This window comes from Molothrus ater, chromosome 11, assembly GCF_012460135.2.
Source record: "Molothrus ater isolate BHLD 08-10-18 breed brown headed cowbird chromosome 11, BPBGC_Mater_1.1, whole genome shotgun sequence".
In the NCBI taxonomy this organism is placed as follows: Eukaryota; Metazoa; Chordata; class Aves; order Passeriformes; family Icteridae; genus Molothrus; species Molothrus ater.
Window position 1 is genome coordinate 16,590,715 of NC_050488.2, and position 16,867 is coordinate 16,607,581.

General features: G+C 45.5%; 1 protein-coding gene across 3 annotated transcripts in view; it reads left to right on the forward strand.

Annotated features, from left to right (window-relative positions):
- The first annotated feature begins 888 nt into the window (after positions 1-888).
- Positions 889-16,867, forward strand: part of MITF (melanocyte inducing transcription factor) — a 99,495-nt gene continuing 83,516 nt past the window's right edge. For 2 of the 3 annotated variants that reach the window (XM_036390881.2, XM_036390882.2), the window contains exon 1: positions 889-1,254. In XM_036390881.2, coding sequence (XP_036246774.1) covers positions 1,151-1,254 — 104 coding nt within the window. In that variant the 5' untranslated portion in view covers positions 889-1,150. Of the gene's footprint in view, positions 1,255-8,733; positions 8,823-16,867 lie in introns of those variants that run through there. The other variant, XM_036390883.2, reaches the window with a different exon arrangement.

A 16,867-nucleotide genomic window follows, 5' to 3' on the forward strand; every position in this document is an offset into this window, starting at 1 on the left:
ATGTTGATGAGCTTTGGACTCTTTATGAAAGCAGATAAAGTTTAAAGGAAGCCACTTAGAGCTGTCAATTCTTGTGCTGGGAACTTAATTGGAGAAGTGCAAAGTTCTGGCATGCAAATGCTCATTGCTTTTGTACCCATCAAAGTAAGTTACAGTAAATGTCCCATGCTCTGTCACCACTTGATGATCTCTGCTGTGGGCATTCAAACCCATCACTGGGTTTGGACTCCTGGGTTCTAACTGAACCCCCGTCAGGGCTAATTCCTGGTCTGCAGCAGTGCAGGAATGCTGTTTGCAGCTGGACACAGATGTTCCCAAGGGAAGAGCCCTTTGTGCTGGTCCCAGTACCTGAAGGGAGCCCACAAAAAGACAGAGAGGGACTTTTTACGAGCCTGTAGTGACAGGATGAGGGAGAATGAATTCAAACTGAGAGAGAGCAGCTTAGATTGTGTATGAGGAGGACACTGTTCCCTCATGGGGGGGAGGCGCTGGCACAGAGCAGCTGTGGCTGCCGCATCCCTGGCAGTGCCCAAGGCCAGGTTGGCCTTGGAGGGCTCCAGGGGCTTGGAGCACCCTGGGACAGTGGAAGGTGTCCCTGCCCATGGCAGGGGTGAAGGAGATGTGCTTTGAGGTCCCCTCCAGCCCACACGATCCCGCCATTTTAGGGACACCCGCAGCGCTTTGCGGAGGCCCAAGGCCCGGCCCGGCCGCCGCCGCTGCGGGCAGCGTGACGTCACGCGGCTCTGACGGCACAGGTGCCGCGCGTGACGTCACGGCGCGGGCGGGGCGGCGCAGGGAGGGGGCGGCAGGTGGCGCGCACGGCCGGGCCGGGCTGGGAATGGCAGCGGGCTGGCAATGGGCTGGCAATGGGGCGGGATGGACGGGGCGGGCGGGCGGCCCCGCGCTCCGGCTGACAGCGGCGGCCCGGCCCGGCCCTGCCCTCCCGGCGCGGCGCGGCGGGACTTGTAGTGCGCGGCGGGCGGAGGCGGCCGGGCCGGCCCCGGGGCGGACTACAAGTCCCAGGCGGGGCGGGCGGCGCTGTGTGTGAGCCGAGCCAGCGGCGCGGAGCGGGGCGGGCGGCACGGCGGGGCTCGCTCGGCGCCGCAGCCGTAACCTCCCGTCTCTCCCTCTCGCAGCGGCCGCGGCGACGATGCAGGCGGAGTCGGGGATCGTGCCGGACTTCGAGGTGGGCGAGGAGTTCCACGAGGAGCCCAAGACGTACTACGAGCTGAAGAGCCAGCCCCTCAAGAGCAGGTGGGGCGCGGGACCCGGGCGGGTGCGGGCGCGGAGCATCCCCCGGCCGGCGCTGCGCAGCGGGGCGGCCGCCGAGCGCTCCGTGCCATAATAGCGGCGTTGTTGGCGGAGGGCGGGCCGGGCCCGCGTTATGTAAAGGGCATTGTTGGCCGTGCGGGCCCGGCTGTCAGCCGGGGCAGCCCCACCGGGAGCGGGGGCGAGGCCGGGGCCGCGCCTGCCCCGCTGAGCGCCGCGGCCGAGAGCCCGTCCTAGCGCGGAGCTGCCGAGGGTCCGGTGGCTGCAAGGTCTTGTAGCGCCTAAGGTTGTTCTGGATTGTTTGGCTTTTGGCTGTTTGTTTGGTTTATTTTTGCGTGTGTTTGTTTTTCTTTTTTGAGCCTCAGCGGGTTTGTGACTTGCTTGGGGACTGAAAACTTTTGGTAGGTAGGTCACTTTCTTCCTAGAGTAGTTCTTCCCTGAAATAGATTCTGTTTGCTTATCTGGAGCGGCTGCATCGCGTAGATACGCTCTGTAAAGGGAAATAAGGCGGTCTGTGTGTGTTTCCCTCCCTTGAGGGCTCTTAGCGACCCGTTGTCCGTCCTGCTGCTGGAAGAAGAAAGTCAGTGCTCTCCCGCGCCTTGAGCATCCTCCTTGTCAGCTATGGCACGTTTCTCCCTCTGTTTTTTCATTCAAGGAACCATCCATTTCACCTCAACACTCTCCTTAGCAGCACTCTGCTGAATATAAGGTCATTGCTGCAAGCGTATCGTGTTTGTAATCAGGTCTGTTGTTAGCCTGTCTCTATATTCACATTTTAGTTTTGAACGCTGCTCTTCGTACGTCTGTGTGTAGTGGAAAAATAAACAAGAATGTAAATGTTAAAAAAAGAAGCACTAGAATGAGTTTGGATTATACAGCCTGTCAGACAAACGTCAGAGTAAATAAATGACTTTTTGATCATTTTCTGAATGTTTCAGAAACACTGAAGGTTTGTAGTAAAAGGTGTTAAAAATTTTGTTGCTGTGACAAGGGCTGACAGATGTGGGGCCACCTCCTGTGCCCTGTCTTCACAGTAGCCCTGCCTCACACTGTACCCCTGGTCTGGCTCAGAAATGGTGCAGGTAGTGCTGGTGATGTGCAGCCTGACAGGCCATCCAACCAAACTGAAGTTGCCAGAACTCCTTTGCTCCCTAAGGTTATGCAGGGAAATTGCCATTACCCAGATAATTATCTGAGAGCCAGGCTAATGTGCAGAGCAGATGGGGTTCACTAGCACTGATGGGTTCCAGCTGCGATGAAGGCAAGCTGAGAGGTGCACAGGGCTTCGGGTTTAGTGCTTGTGTTGCCAGTGGAGTGCAGCAGTCATGAGTGCTGTGCTGTGGCCCAGTAGCCCTGTTTGTACCAGCTGTGTGTCCTAACTGGTGTGCAGGAGTTGTCCCTTTGTGGCTGTCCTCTCTGTAGTCAGCAGTTTGTCTGTGCTTTCCTGGTGTGAGCGTGGATAGCAGGTCTGCACTGGAGCTTAGGTGGCAGGTCTGCATTTGACATTGCACAGATGCTGCAACTGCTTTTCCTTCCTGTGACTTGGTGCTTTGGGACCCAAATGCAGCCTTGCATTGTTCACCTCTCTCGGGGAGGAGTGAATAAACTCTCTAATGAAACACTGGAGTATTTTACTGTCTTCTAAATGTTGTCACTTCAAACTTGCCTGGAGTGAGTTTCCCCCGTTCATCCTTACCTGATGCTCCTGCAGAGACAGCACTGCCCACCCTTTGGCTTTAAAGGGGTCTGTCATCCTGACACCCTGGTGGTGCCTCAGGCCAACGTCTGCCCTGGTGCTTCCAGGACAGCATTTGGAGCAGTGACCAGCTCGTCCCAGCCTGCCTCGTGTCCCTCCACATGTAGCCATGTGTGTGAGAAGAGGCAGCCCCGAGGGTGGAATAACAACCCATGGTTTTTCTGGCAGATAGTGAGCTGTCATGTTAACCTCAGTGTGGAGCCTGCCCAGCTCACGTACCACTCGTACCTCGAGGGAGAGTCTCAGCTGGTATTGTGGGAGATGAAGATGCAAAGGAGTCAGGGGCCCTGCCAGGTCCATATAAACCTGTCCCTGAAGCCAGGCTGATAAAACTTGACGATAACAGGAGGCAGAAGTTGCTCCCAAACCTGTTTGTTTCATGATCATATCTCAGAGGACTTCTGTAAGCCTTCAGCTTTGCTCAGGCCTGGAACCAGTCTGACTGATGATTATCGAGGGTATCAGCATCACTCTGCTGCTTTCTCTTGTGGATGTAAATCAGGAGTAATTGCATAGCAGTGAGTGGAGTAGCAGCAAGTCAGAGTGGTGTAGTTGTGGGACTGTGGCCATGGGAATTGCTTTCTTACCCTCTCCACAGCCTGGCTCTGGAAGGGTGCCTGGGGAGCAGGCAAACCAGAGCTCATGTGAGGAGCTGAGTCTAAACAGCAATCTGCTCTTTTCCCTGGTGAGAACTGCTGATTTCCTAGCAACATTCAGGGCTTTCTCTGATCTTTTTAATCATAAGAGTTGAGAAGCATCTTGGCTTACTCATAGCAGCTGAAATTGTGAGTACAGAGAAAATTTCATCCTGCTCAGAAATAGGTAAGAATGTCAGTGCTCTGAACCGAGAAGAAACAGTTTTGTTGTCCATTTTAACTCAGCCCTGCTGATACTGCCATCCTTCTCTCAGTGAAACTCTCCTATTTGCTTCCTCCCAGACTGCTTGTTTTCCAATATGTGACATCCAGTTAAAGATTTCTCCTCTCCAGTGTGCCCTCACAGTTACTCCATCCCTGTTTCATAATTCAAGTCTGCAATCCAAAGCCGCAAGGGGTCCAATAATAAAAGCTTTTTGCAGTAAATACTGTACTAACTTAGGCCAAGCCACAATTGAATGCTAGAGGCCAAGTTAAAATGTAAGCCCAGCAAAAGCTTTAATCACAGGGGGTGGAGAGGATACATGGGGCTGAGATGGATCAGTCAAACCCATACTTCCCAAACCCTCCCGACTCATGAGAAGTTGGATCCTTGGTCAAAGTAATACCTACATTCATGGGATCTCTGGAATTTGCCATGGTCAAATGGCTTTGAAAACCGAGATGATGTTTCAGTTGCTTTGGTTTCTCCAAAGTCACTTTTCTCTGTGGGAGGAAAATGAGCTTTCAGGCTACCCAGCAAGACAATGAGATCCATTTTTTTTCCCCTCATATTCATATTTTATTCCTCTCCTGCCATATTCACAAAGTATAATAGTTTTAATCTACAAGTACATACACTTAAATATGTATGTGTTTATGTAATGACCAAGCAAATAAGATTTGTTTCCTGGTACAAGCAGTGTACAGTGAAATCGATGGAATTTTATTACTAAAAGTAAACACAAGTCCTGACGTGTCTGCACGCAGTCAGCAGGGCACTGGAGGATTGAGTTACATCTTGAATGTGGACACTTTAAATCATTTGGCAATGTTTTAGATGTCAAACTGGTATCTGGAGGTAAAGGCTGTACAGCCTGCCATTGCACAGGGCACTCTAAACCAACCCACGTGTGGCAAATGCAGCAAAATTTTCTATATTAAGTTGATTTTCTCCGTAGTTTTTTGCTGTCTGCAATGTGTTTCCATTTGGATGGTCTGTGTGACATGGCAAGCACCAGCAAATTATTGTCAGCTGTTGTAATTTACTGCCGTGCTCTTAATAAAACCTGCAGATAAATTACTGCTATTTGTGCCCTTTTCTGTTGGCTATATTTTCAGACTGGTTAAAAAGCACCTGAATGATGCAGTTACTGAAGTATTTTTAGTGGAAGAAAATATTAGGAAATGGATTTAATTTGCATGATAGTTTCTTAGGAGGCTTATTTTTGTTTTATGAGCAATAACATTGGGATGTAGAGTTTGTCATTATTAAAACGGTGATGTCTTTATAAAATTCTCTTCATTCCTGCTGTCCAAAAACCTTTTCCTTTGTGCAAACCTTCAGTATTTTACTCATATTAGCTGGTGCCTCATCTCTCTCCAGTTAGAATCCTCTGTAAAGCATTCCTTTTTTGCTTTTTTCCTCTTAACTGCTCAGTGTTGAAGTTTTCATTTAGTTAAAGCTTCCCTTTTAATACACAGTGATTGTTGAGAAAATATTAATTTCACCATATAGACACACGTTTTTTAGATGTGTGCTTACTCTGGAGCCAAAGAGGACTCTTCTGAAGTGCCCTAGTGCCTTAGCCTGCAGATGATCAAATTTAATTTTGTAAATGAACTTTGCAGCGTGATTGAATTTGAACTTGATTACATTAGGCTTAACATTGAGTTTGTGCCTTATTGGAGGTAGTCTTTTCATATTACTGCTATTTATGGATCTTGTTCAAGTGTTTTATATTCTGGTTGGGTTCTGCAATGCAGTTTGTTCAAGCTACTGCTTATATCTGTTCCAGTTGTGCAAGAAGTGGAAAATATCCTTTATTTAGAACAGGTCACATGTTCTTGCATCCAGGAACCGTGTCTCAGTGTGATTAAAAAAAAATCAAAATGTATCTTGGAGGAACAGATTTAAAAAGTTCCTGAAATATTTTTCCGTCTGTTACAGAGGAACATTACATATTTTAAACTAAAAGGTAATAATAGCTGAGCTGGAAGTGCTACGTAGGCCAGCACTGCCTGAAATCAGTGGTTAAAGTCTGAACCGACGTCAGTGGGAGTAGAGCTAAGCCAGAAGTATGTCTCTGAAATCTCTCCGGTAACATTTTTGTGACTGAGTCAATAATTCCATGTTTGTTCTGCACCTCAAATTTGCTGCACTGGGAAGGAAACCCTCACCACAGCTTTTTTGTACTTTTTTCTTTTTGAAAACAGTCTTAAAAGGAAAGGCTGCTGTTGGAGTGTCTGTGGTATAAACATGTGGAGACAATAAGTGGTATTTCCGTATATTCCTTTACACAGGGAGCCGGTGCTGCTCCCTGTCTGTAGCACAGCATTTGCCATGGTGAGAGATCCTGGGTGACCTTTTCTCTGCTGCAAAACTCTCACTCTGTTATTTGCAGTAGGCCTTTGCTATTTAGCAAGGAAACAGAAATAGCCCATGAAATTCAGTTCAGCATTTGCTTTGATACGAACTATTGAGCGTCACCTTTTTGCTTCCCTGGCCTGCTTTCCTCGGGAGGGTTTTGTGTGGCTGCCAAGCTGATCAGAGAGGGCACAGATATTTTGAGGCTGAGCTGGCTGCACTGACTGTGCATCTTTTAGCAAGCACATGTGTTTGCTTTTTATTTATCAAACTGCTGGCTGCATTAGTTGTGTACAAGTACATATGCATTCTGCTTGAAATAAACCCGTACTTTTCTGGTGAGCTGGAAACTTCCCTAGCTGGCTGCTGTTGGTTTGCAGATTCCAGGTTATAATTTGAATCAATATATTCTGTCTCTTAAAAGGCTGAAAATAAGCCTGTGCAGCCCTGCTGATGGAGAGCTGGGCTGCCCCTGGTACTGCTCATTTCCCCACATAGAGTGGAGGTCATTTCACAAGCTTCTGGTGTAGAATTTGTGAGGCTGCTGTGAATCTGTCCACTGTCATTAACAAGTAATTGCAGAGCCTCTTGTGCACTGTGTATGTTTTTATTTGGCACTTAGGGCAATGTATCAGAGTCCTTCCCAGCATGGTGGTAGGCAGCATGACTAATTCCTGCTGTACAGCCTGGTCAGGATCTAGAAGAAAACTGGAAGTGAGAGCAGAAGAGATTTGCAGATGTACTATTTTGCAAGCAAATCAGCCTCTTAAACATGTTCTCTGATTAAAAGTTGATTGGGAAAAAATCAGTACAGCTGCTTAAAAATGAGGGTACAGGAGAAACCTGTTCTGACACTTAACGATGCTGTCCTGTTTCTGTGTTTGCTTTTAAAAGCAACATGCTTTCAGACTTGGAAAATGAAACAGAAGGAGTAATTTTCTGTTTACTTTTCTGCTAAAAAAAAATTGAAGTTGTGTGTTGGCTGTTAATTGTGTTCTGTGAACAATCTGCTGTTTCAGTGTTGGGAACAAAATGAGAGTCCAACTTCCATTAAGCTGGTCAGGCTCTTGGCCATTATTGTCTGTCTCGTTCTATTTTGGATTTAAAAAGTTTTTGAGATGCACAGGCTGTAACATTTTTGCTTAGAAAAATTAACTGTCTTTTAATATAATTTTTTGCTGGAACAAAGACAACATGATTAAGCAGCCTGGCATGGCAGATTTTGCTGGACAGTTAACTGTTGCATCACTATCATATTATACAAGAACTGTGATGATTTATTTTTTATAATCTCTAGTTAAACAGTAACAGCACAACTAATGGCTTGTGTGTAGTTTTACACTTCATTTCATACTGGTGAAAAAAAAACAGCACAGGAAAATTAATTTTATTGCATATTCACAATATAACTATGCCACTTCTTTATCTGCAACAGCTGTGAAAAACCTGATGCTGTTTTGAGTGTCAAGATTGAAATATTCAGGTTCACTGGAGCCAAAGTCTTGGAAGAGGCCATCCTGTTCTCCAGTCCATCTGAAGCAGAAGTTAAGTGCAGTTTTCAGTGTCAGGCAGCCCAAGGCTCTGCTTGCTGTGGGTGGGCACAAACAGTTTTGGGTGCCTTTTGAAAGGCTCTGTCTCAGTGTCTTTGCCCAGAAATTCAGCTTGTGACTTGCATAGGCTTTAGTCACTGCTGCCTGTGGGCTTCACCTGAGAATAGGTGTTTCAGAGAGGCCACAGTAGTGTCCAGGTGAAAGAGGATAGTGTGGGTATCACTGGTACAAGCACAAAAAAGGTGACAATTACCAATGAGGGCTTGCACTACAACTCTCAGCTAATACTTCAATACTAACAGTGCCCTTGGATGGAGCTCACTTTTTCTGGTAACATCCCTGCTGCAAGGCCTGCTGTAATGTTTGTGTTAGCAGCTTTGCCAAGCATGCAAGCCAGGGGCTGGTGGTTTTTAGCTTTCTTCCTTCAGTGGTAAGTGATTATGTAGAAATACTCTGCAGACTCCCCCCACCCTGACCTGCTGCTCGCAGCTGCTGCATGGACTGGACTGGCAGGTTGAAGGGCAAAATTGTGTTGCTGTGATATATAATTACTTCTTCCAGCATGACCCAACAGAGCAGCTTGCTGTGATGATTGTTACGTGTACTGCTATGTAAAACAGAATGCAAGTGTAATGTGGGGTTCGGGCTAGTATTTTAATGTTGTAATTAGCAGCCTCTAACCGTAAACAAGTTTTTTTTAATTCAGTTCCCATGAAGATTATTCCTTTACAATGCAGGCAGACATACATTTGCAGATGTGGGGTTTATGGATTCTGTGTTCCATGCAGAAATGAGCATCAAGAACAAACAATTGCCTTTTTTTCAGACCCTTCTTCTCTTACTCTAGAGCACCTCAGGTCCAGTGTCAGGTGGCTGGAGCCCAGTCCTGCTGTTGGTATTTCATAGGGATATTACAACTCAGGGAAACAGTTGCTTTGGGGACGATGCTGCAGCTGCCACCTCTGGGAAGACTTGGATTCATCCTCTTCAACTGCTCCCCAAAAAATACTGATCTAAATTCACAGGTATGTTGCACCTTCCTTTGTGCTGCTCTTCTGGCAGAAAATGGGCATAAACCCACCTGAAGCTGCTGTTTGGGCTGGTGTAGCCAGGGTGAGCATGTTGGGGGTCTGGTCTTCTCAGACCACCCTGTGAGGCTGCTTCTGAAGAGAGCACTGAAGTTTTGGAGAGTTGGAAGGATGTCTGTGTCTGTTTAAAACTACAAAAGCAATCTCTGTGTGCAAGGATTACGTGCCTGGTTTGGCCTACTGTTACATTAAAGAATTTATTTGGGGTGAATTCTGAGAAAATCCAGGTGAATATTGGTATTTTTGGTTCCTGGAAAGATGTTGATAATCTCTGAGATATTTAGGTGATGGAGTCTTGCCAGTTTTAATGTGTTTAAAACAGCATGGTGATAACATAGTATATTGTTAAAGCTTGCCTGTAACCCAAATGCTGAGATGGTGTCTCTTTTCTTTGCAAATATGTGACAACACAAACTGCTGGAGGAATGGGGGAAACAAGTAGGGCAGGGGAATTGGGGTCTGGAGGTGGGAGAAAAGTAACAAGAAGTAAGAACAACCAGAATGTCCAAGTGAAGGATGCTTTGTAGGATGGAGACTGGAGCAATCCATGATTGTTACTAATCTTACTGCCAGCTGTCCTGTTGTAACATATAAACACATAAAACAGGAACTGCTGTGATCCTTCCTGGAAGAGAAGCAGCCAGCTAGAAAACTTGGGCTGGAGGTACTGTTTCAGGGTGAGAAGATGGGAGCAGACATAGGAAGCTGTCAGATGGTGAGAAATTGGGAATATGGGCAAGGGGAACATGTGGCTCTGGGGCTTCAAACTGGGAGGTCGGAATAATGCCATAGAAGTGGAAAAGGATCTGAGTGGGAGAGCTTAGCTGAGCATGTTTTGTGCACATGTACTATTTCCTTTCAGAATTCTTTGGGTTTTTATCTAAATAAAGGAGAAAGCTTGTATAAAGTATGACTTTGGAAATGCTTTTTCTGGATGTGTTGCTGCATGGTAATACGCATCTGTAAAGCCAAATTAGGAATACAAACCCTTTCTATAATGTTTGGGAACTTCAGTCTGGATAAAAGTTGCAACCTGAGAGAGTGAAATCAGAATGGAATTGACATGTGTACACATGCAGGAGGGAATGATCTTAGAGAAAAGCAAAGGGAAAAAAAATTAGGGGCTGTTCCATTGGAAGCTGGAAGGAGTTCAGGGGCCTGTGGGTCTCTTGCAGTGTGTCCCTTGGATGCCATTAACTACTGTGTTTGGGTTTCTGCTCAATCCAGCAAGCTTTATTTTATTTGTAGCAAATAGTCACAACTCTGCCCAAGCTCAGCCAGCTAAATGCACATTACAGCTGTCAGTCTGTCCAGTGAAGCCACAGTTATCCCAGCAACAAGAGTTGCTGGGATCATTTATTTATTTATTGCTGTTGTATCACGAAGGTTGCTATTAGATAAAGAATTATTCCACCCTTGGAGAAGGTACATTGTAAATCTGCTAAGCTGCTCCTTTGTTTGTTAGGCTTGTGCATAATGAGTTTGGAATTTAAGATGAGTAGTGTGCTGTGCAAAGTGCTCATTTTGTGACCTCATCTCGGCCGGGCTGGCCTGCCCCTCCACCTGTCACATCCTGTGGGACACTGGGGCTGTGTTCATTAGGGGAGCTCTGGGTTAGCCTTGCATCATCTCATTTCTATGCCTTCTGCTGCCTGGTGGAATTTAAAAAAAACCCCACAAGGTGGGTGTCTGGGTTCCTCAAAGAACTCAGGGTGGCTTCAAAGTGAGCTGGTGAGCACTGGCCTGGAGCTGGGGAATGCCTGAGCTGGCCAGGCAGGCTGTGAGAGGCTGCTGGTGCTGCTGAGCTGAGTTGGGTGTCAGGTCCAGGGGAGCTGTTGCTAAACCCTCCTTGGAGTGACGTGCCCAGGGCAGGTGTGCTCTGACAGAAATGAGGAAGAGCAGGTAGTGTGACATCCCCCCTGCCCCAGCTTTGTCCACTCAGCACATAGAAGTTTGGAGTTCCAGTCCTGACTGTGACTCAAGACACAGGATTTTAAGTGCCCACTGTCCTTGGGAGTGCCCAAACATAAACCATGGACTTTGTGAGGTGTCTTTTTTTTTTTTTTTTTTACAGAAGCTACTCCATTTTGCATTGTATAGTGTTGTTTGAGCCTGGTAGGGGCAGGAGTGACTTGGTGTAACACAAGGGAGAGAATATTTGCATTGGATGCTCTGACTTTGCTCCAGAAAATAGTTACTGGTACAAAGTGGAACAGCTCTATCAAGAAGCAAGATGTGCTCAGAAATTAGATGGTTTTCAGCTCCATCTAAAAGGTAGCTGTCCAAATTTCTATACTTGAGGTCACAGCATGACATATGGGGACCTACTCAAAGTAAGAGTGGTGATATATGGGGCAGAGAGAGTTGGATGAAGGGAAGGAGTTCTGAAATGTTGCAGGAAGGTAAGGAAGTTGAAGGGTGGTGTGGGCTTTGATGCCCAAAAGGCCTCTCAGAGTGCTGTGTGTTGGTGAAGCAGCTCCAGGCAAAGGTGGATATTAAGAGTGACGACAAACATACGTTAGTTCTTAGGAGTGCTTAATTTTTTAGGAATGTGAAGTCATTTGTGGTACAGCAAAAGGAGCTTGAATCTGTGTAGAAACAAGTTACAAAGGAGTAAGGTGAGTAAGGCAGGAGCTGAATTAAGATTGTGTCTGTATCACAAACTTGTTTTTTAATTTAGCTGGTTGCACAATTTACAGTTTCAATCTAATTGCAAAACTACTGTGCAAGTGATAATTTGGTTCCCAGCTAACGCAACCTTTGATACTGTACAAAGCTGTAGGGGCTGTTAGCCCTGAAGATGCTCTGGGCTAGCAAAGACTTTGTATTTTTCAAGTGTGTCCAGTAATGTAGAAAAGTGTGAAATGGGTCTGCCTGTTAGGAGGCTCTCAAAGGTGCTGGAGCTGCCCCTACAACAAAACCAGGGTTGGCTGGAAGGGGCCTGCTGCTGCTGCTGGACATTTTCAGAGCTGGGGAGGGAGGTCTTCCTTGCAGCTTTTTTGTATTTCCCAAGGAATTGGCCACCCTACCTTTGCAGCAGCCTCCTGCTTTCTGGGAGAGATCCCTCTGAGCAGGCAATAATTGCTGTCTTTCCAAAGCAGTCCTCCTTTGTGGAGGAGTCATAATTATCCCTCACTTAGTCTTTCTAATGAAGGTGCTTGTAAGAGTTGTGCTGGGGTGCAAAGATGTCCATAAGGCAAAGTTTCCCTGTCTGTGCCTGCAGTAGTCTCTTGCCCCAGTCTGGGGCGTGTGTTCTTGGTTCTCAGGTGGGATCTTCAGGCACTTGCTCTTTGGAACTGGGGACCATTTGGCTTTTTGCCTTGCAGCACCACTATAAACAGACCTGCAGAGAAACAGGTCCAGTGATTTTGTGTTCCTGAAGGCTGCTCTGCTGTGCTGAGAGGCATGCTGGGCACCAGCTCCGTGAAAGGAAGCTGCTGAGAAAAGGTGGCTCTTGCAGTGAGCTTCAACCAGGGACACCTGATGGTGGCTTTCTCAGCTGCTGATCCCACCATTTCCATCCTCAGAGCTTTTCCTGGCAGCCTGAGGAGCTGTTTTAGGAAGGCACAGAGGGCAGCTGGCAGGGTCCTGCTCTCCCCAAGGAGTGCGGGAGCATCGCTGCGCTGTCGCTGTGCTGCAGGGCTGCGGGTGAGCCCAGCCAGCAGCCCTGCATGAGAAACCATGCTAATGATCTGAAGGAAAATACTTCAGGGATTTCTTCCTGTGTGAGAAACTCAGTTTAAGTACTGAGTTTTCTCTCTGGCCTGTTTTCTCCTCTCAATTCTGGGGTGTACTTAGCAGGATGGTGCTGCTTTGTGTGATAACGAGTCCCATCCCCTGCTCTGGGATAGCTCCTGCCCCGTTGCTATGAAACATTTTAGTTAGATGCCATGTGAAAGGGATGAATATCCATCTCTGACTGCAGAGATATTTTTTCGTGGCTTATCTCTTGCTGATCAGTTTTTTTGATTCTGCCCGTGGTGGATTTGAATGATTTCAGGTGTTGTGTAATTACAGAGATGCTTGTTTCCCTATCTGTAATTGAATTCCTTTGCATTGAGATTTATTAAATAGCACAGCACAGAAAATTGCAGTATCTCTCCTCATCCCTTCTCAGTGGGTTTATTTTCTGTGGCAAGGACTTTCACAGCTCTTGAAATTCTAAATCTGTAATCACTATTTAATGTAAGACAGTTTTCCCTGTATTTAAGAGCTGCAGAATCAGGCTGTGCTTTGGAGAAAATAGCAAATTTGCTAAATTTGGCTGCTTGCAGAGTCATTCAAAGTACATAGGTTGTTCAGCAGGTGCTCTTTGGCTTCTTGTGCTGTGGGGAATGCTGGGTTTTGGAGGTTAAGTGGGTGGGAATGCAGTTCCTTCTTTCTGCATGTATCACAGGAAAAATTAAGTGGTTGAACTGCGTGCAGTTTATTTGGTGGTGCTTACAGCTGCAGAGCACCCCTGGCAGCAGAAAGCTGGGTCCTTTAGAACTGCAAGATTGTATTGATTGTGCTGCATTTCTGCTGGAACAAAAATATAATGGGCTCAGCATTTGCACTTTCCACTTGTGCATTGTTTTCTCTTTATTTTGTGTATTTAGAAAACGCTATGCTTTGCAGACTGCTGGTTTAGTATTTTCTGTGGAATGAAAACCATCTGGGTAATTTAACTGAATTTTATCGAAATTTTTGGGAACAGGCTCTTTTCTGTTTCCTGGCATCTTGTTAGAAAAAAATGAGAATTTGAATGAAACTTCAGGGAGGTATCTGATGTTTTGGAATTTTAGAAACAATTTGGGCTTGTTTGAGGTTTTAGAAGCAATTGAAATATTAAAATGATGTATAGTGTCTCCCAAAAGCATTCTTCCTGAGCAAATGCCTGCATAGACTGTCCTCCCCCCTAAATTTACTTTAAATCCTTGGCATAGTGGGAGCTGCAAGCTAAGAAAGCATCCAGTGTTCAGGATGAGGCTTCTTTGAAAGAAATCAGACTTAAATGCCAGCTGAAGTTAAGCATATGTTTAAAGATCTGCCTCAATCTGACCTTTGTTCAACACAACACTTCTGTGTAGTCTTTATTTCAGAATCCTAAATAATTCAAATGGTTTTGTACTGGTAGGTTTCATCTTGTTGTAGCCCCAGGCCTGTAACAAACACAGGGAGATCCACCAAGCCTGAAGCATGCGAGCTGTGCTGCTCAGAACTATTTGTGCTTCAGTTTCAGCTCATGGTTTGAGCTCAAATCCATGTTGTTGGATTGGGAGAAGAGTGTTCAGCATATGGCAAGATCCTAAATCTGATGTACTTTCCAGCCTGACACTGTGATTTTAATATGTTCCACTTTCACTGAAATACTACTTAGAAAAGTGAAAAATCACACTAGAAAAAGATAAATTCATAATCTTTTCAACATGAGATGCAGAATTAACTGAATTTTGGTATACAATCTGTTTAGCAGAGGATGATAAGTATCAGCTGGTTTTTATTTTCTTTCTTTTTTTTTTCCCCCGAAAGACTTAACTGCCCATTTAGTTTTTGATGTCCTGATGATAATGTTTGAGATGAGTATTTAGATCTGCACATGCTTATATCACAGAACAGTTCCTCCAGCCCCCACATGTGTGTTTGCCTGCTGTGACAGGGAGGGCTCGTGTGGCTTCCCTGGAAAAGGAGCTCAAAATGACCACAATTTTCTGGATCCAAAACTGGGTTGTTCTCAAAGCCAGCCCAATGTTGTCAGATCTGATGCTGGGTCACAGGGACAGGATCTGAAAGTTTGGAATACAGTTGTTTTCAATAGTCTGAAGCTTTTCCCAGTGGCTGGACAGACTCTCAGTCACTGAGGTGACACCTCTGCAGATCATCTTGTCCAGCTCCACTGCTCAGAGCCATGTCATGCTGGATTTTGAGTATCTCCAAAGACAGAGACTTCACAGCTTCTCTGGATGACTTCTTCCAGTACTGATGACCCTCACAGTGAAAAAAGTGTGGAACTTTTTTTTGTGTTTTGGGTTATTTTTTGAGTTGTACATAAACTGTTTCCTGAGTTCTTTGTCTCAGTGCACATAAGATGGACTGTGCAGGAGGCTGCACATCTCCCCAAGCTGCACTCCCTCAGGTTTGCTTTTTGAAGTAAAACAAGGAGCTGCATTTCTTATCTAAACTATTGGATTTTGCCCTAAAAACAGTGGATTGTACAGATCAAGCTTAAAACCTGGTGAGCAAAACTTCTGCATCCTTCAGTCATGGCTCAAGGGCTGATGAGTTTTCTTCCTCATCTTGATTCAACCCTGTTTGACACAGTTTAGTTTTTAGCTCTGCCATTGCCCATTGTGGATGGATGCAAAGCACCCTACAACATAACTTTGCATTTAATGAGCAGTTCAGCCTCAGACCTCAGAGGTTATGTCCAGTGCTGCAGAACTGTGCCTTGGTGTTGTTTGTGCAGAGCACTTGACAGATGCTCATCGCTCGCGATGTTATCTGGACTCTTTAACATGTATAATAATTCCACCAGGCTATTGACTAAAATATTCCTGTTCTTTGATGCACCAGCACTGACTTGTCTGCTATGAATTCATACACTGAAGTTGAAATTACTTCCAAAATAGTAAACATGAACTTTGGCCATTTCTTGCTCTGGGATAATTCTAGAATTGGTTCCTTGGTGAGCTGTGCACAAAGTGGCTTTCTGTAACCTGTAGCTGTTTCTGTTCATCAGGACAGCATACAATGCACTTAGGCCAAGCTATATTAAATACATGCCACATGGAATTGAGCATCTAATCTTTAGCTGGGACTGATCTTGTCTTGACTCTATAGGACCGTGATTCAGTTTCGTGCAGATGGTTTTTGGCAGCTTCAAGGGCCAATAAACTGAAGATTTTAAAGAATATGTTCCTTAGCATTAAAAAAAATATTGGAATTACTGGAAAAGTTTATTTCAGAGATGTCTTCCAGGATAAAATGAAGGGTAGCAATTAAATAAAATTTTTCAATGACACTGTGAATGACAAGCAAGAATACAGTGCTATGTCGTGCTGTAGCAGTCTCACTTGGTTTACTTGCTATTAGCCATCAAGGGGACCATGTTCAGTCTCCAGTCTGTGTTTTCTGAGGCTGCCTTCATTTCTGTGTATTCCCCAGCTCTGACATGTTTGGATAATTGCAGTTGACTGGCAACAGCAAAACATCAAATATAGAAAATAAGCCATGTTTACTGTTCCAGACTTCGTTCATTTTGCATTTCCAGTAACTGTTGAGAAATAAGCAGAAGGTTACAGGTGATCTCCCAAAGCAGCATTTTTTGGGGAAGAGATAAGATTTCTTAATGCCATCTAGAAGCTCCAAAGGAACCTGGGACCCTGTAGGTTCAGTGGTCCTTCAGTGATCCTTCACGATTTTAGATGAGGATACTATTATTTATGCAATCCTTTTGGGCTTTTCTTGTGTGGATTAGAGTGACTGTGGATGGTTAACAGTGAACAGCAATACCTGTATAAGTCAGAATACTTAGGGCATGGTTAGCTGTTCAGTGCTTTGGTGACAGAATTAATACCATGTGAATGCTGAATGTTGGCAGATCTTGATAGCAGTTTTTGCATCTACCTGTAGTTCATGAAGTGAGAGCTCTTGTTACCCATTGCTTTAAATTGTCTCCCCATGTTTATCCCAAGGGTCAGTGGTGCGGACAAGGCAGGTGAGAAGCAGGTGGGGGAGAGGTCTGGACATCTGCTTACAAATGCATCACAAAGTGCCACTTGAGTGGCTCACTGCAAATGCAAGATTCAGGGTCAGGAGTCCTGTCCCCTGTCATCTGTGTAAAATGTGGGATCCTGGGAGGTCTTAATGTGTGAGCTGCAGCTTGAGTAAAGCTGTTGGGGCAGTTTAACTCTGCAATGCTTAACTTCAATTAAGTTGTCAAGTTTAGCATTGCTTTAGGCATTAATAGAGTTTTACTCTCACTTAAAAATCTGGTTTAGTAA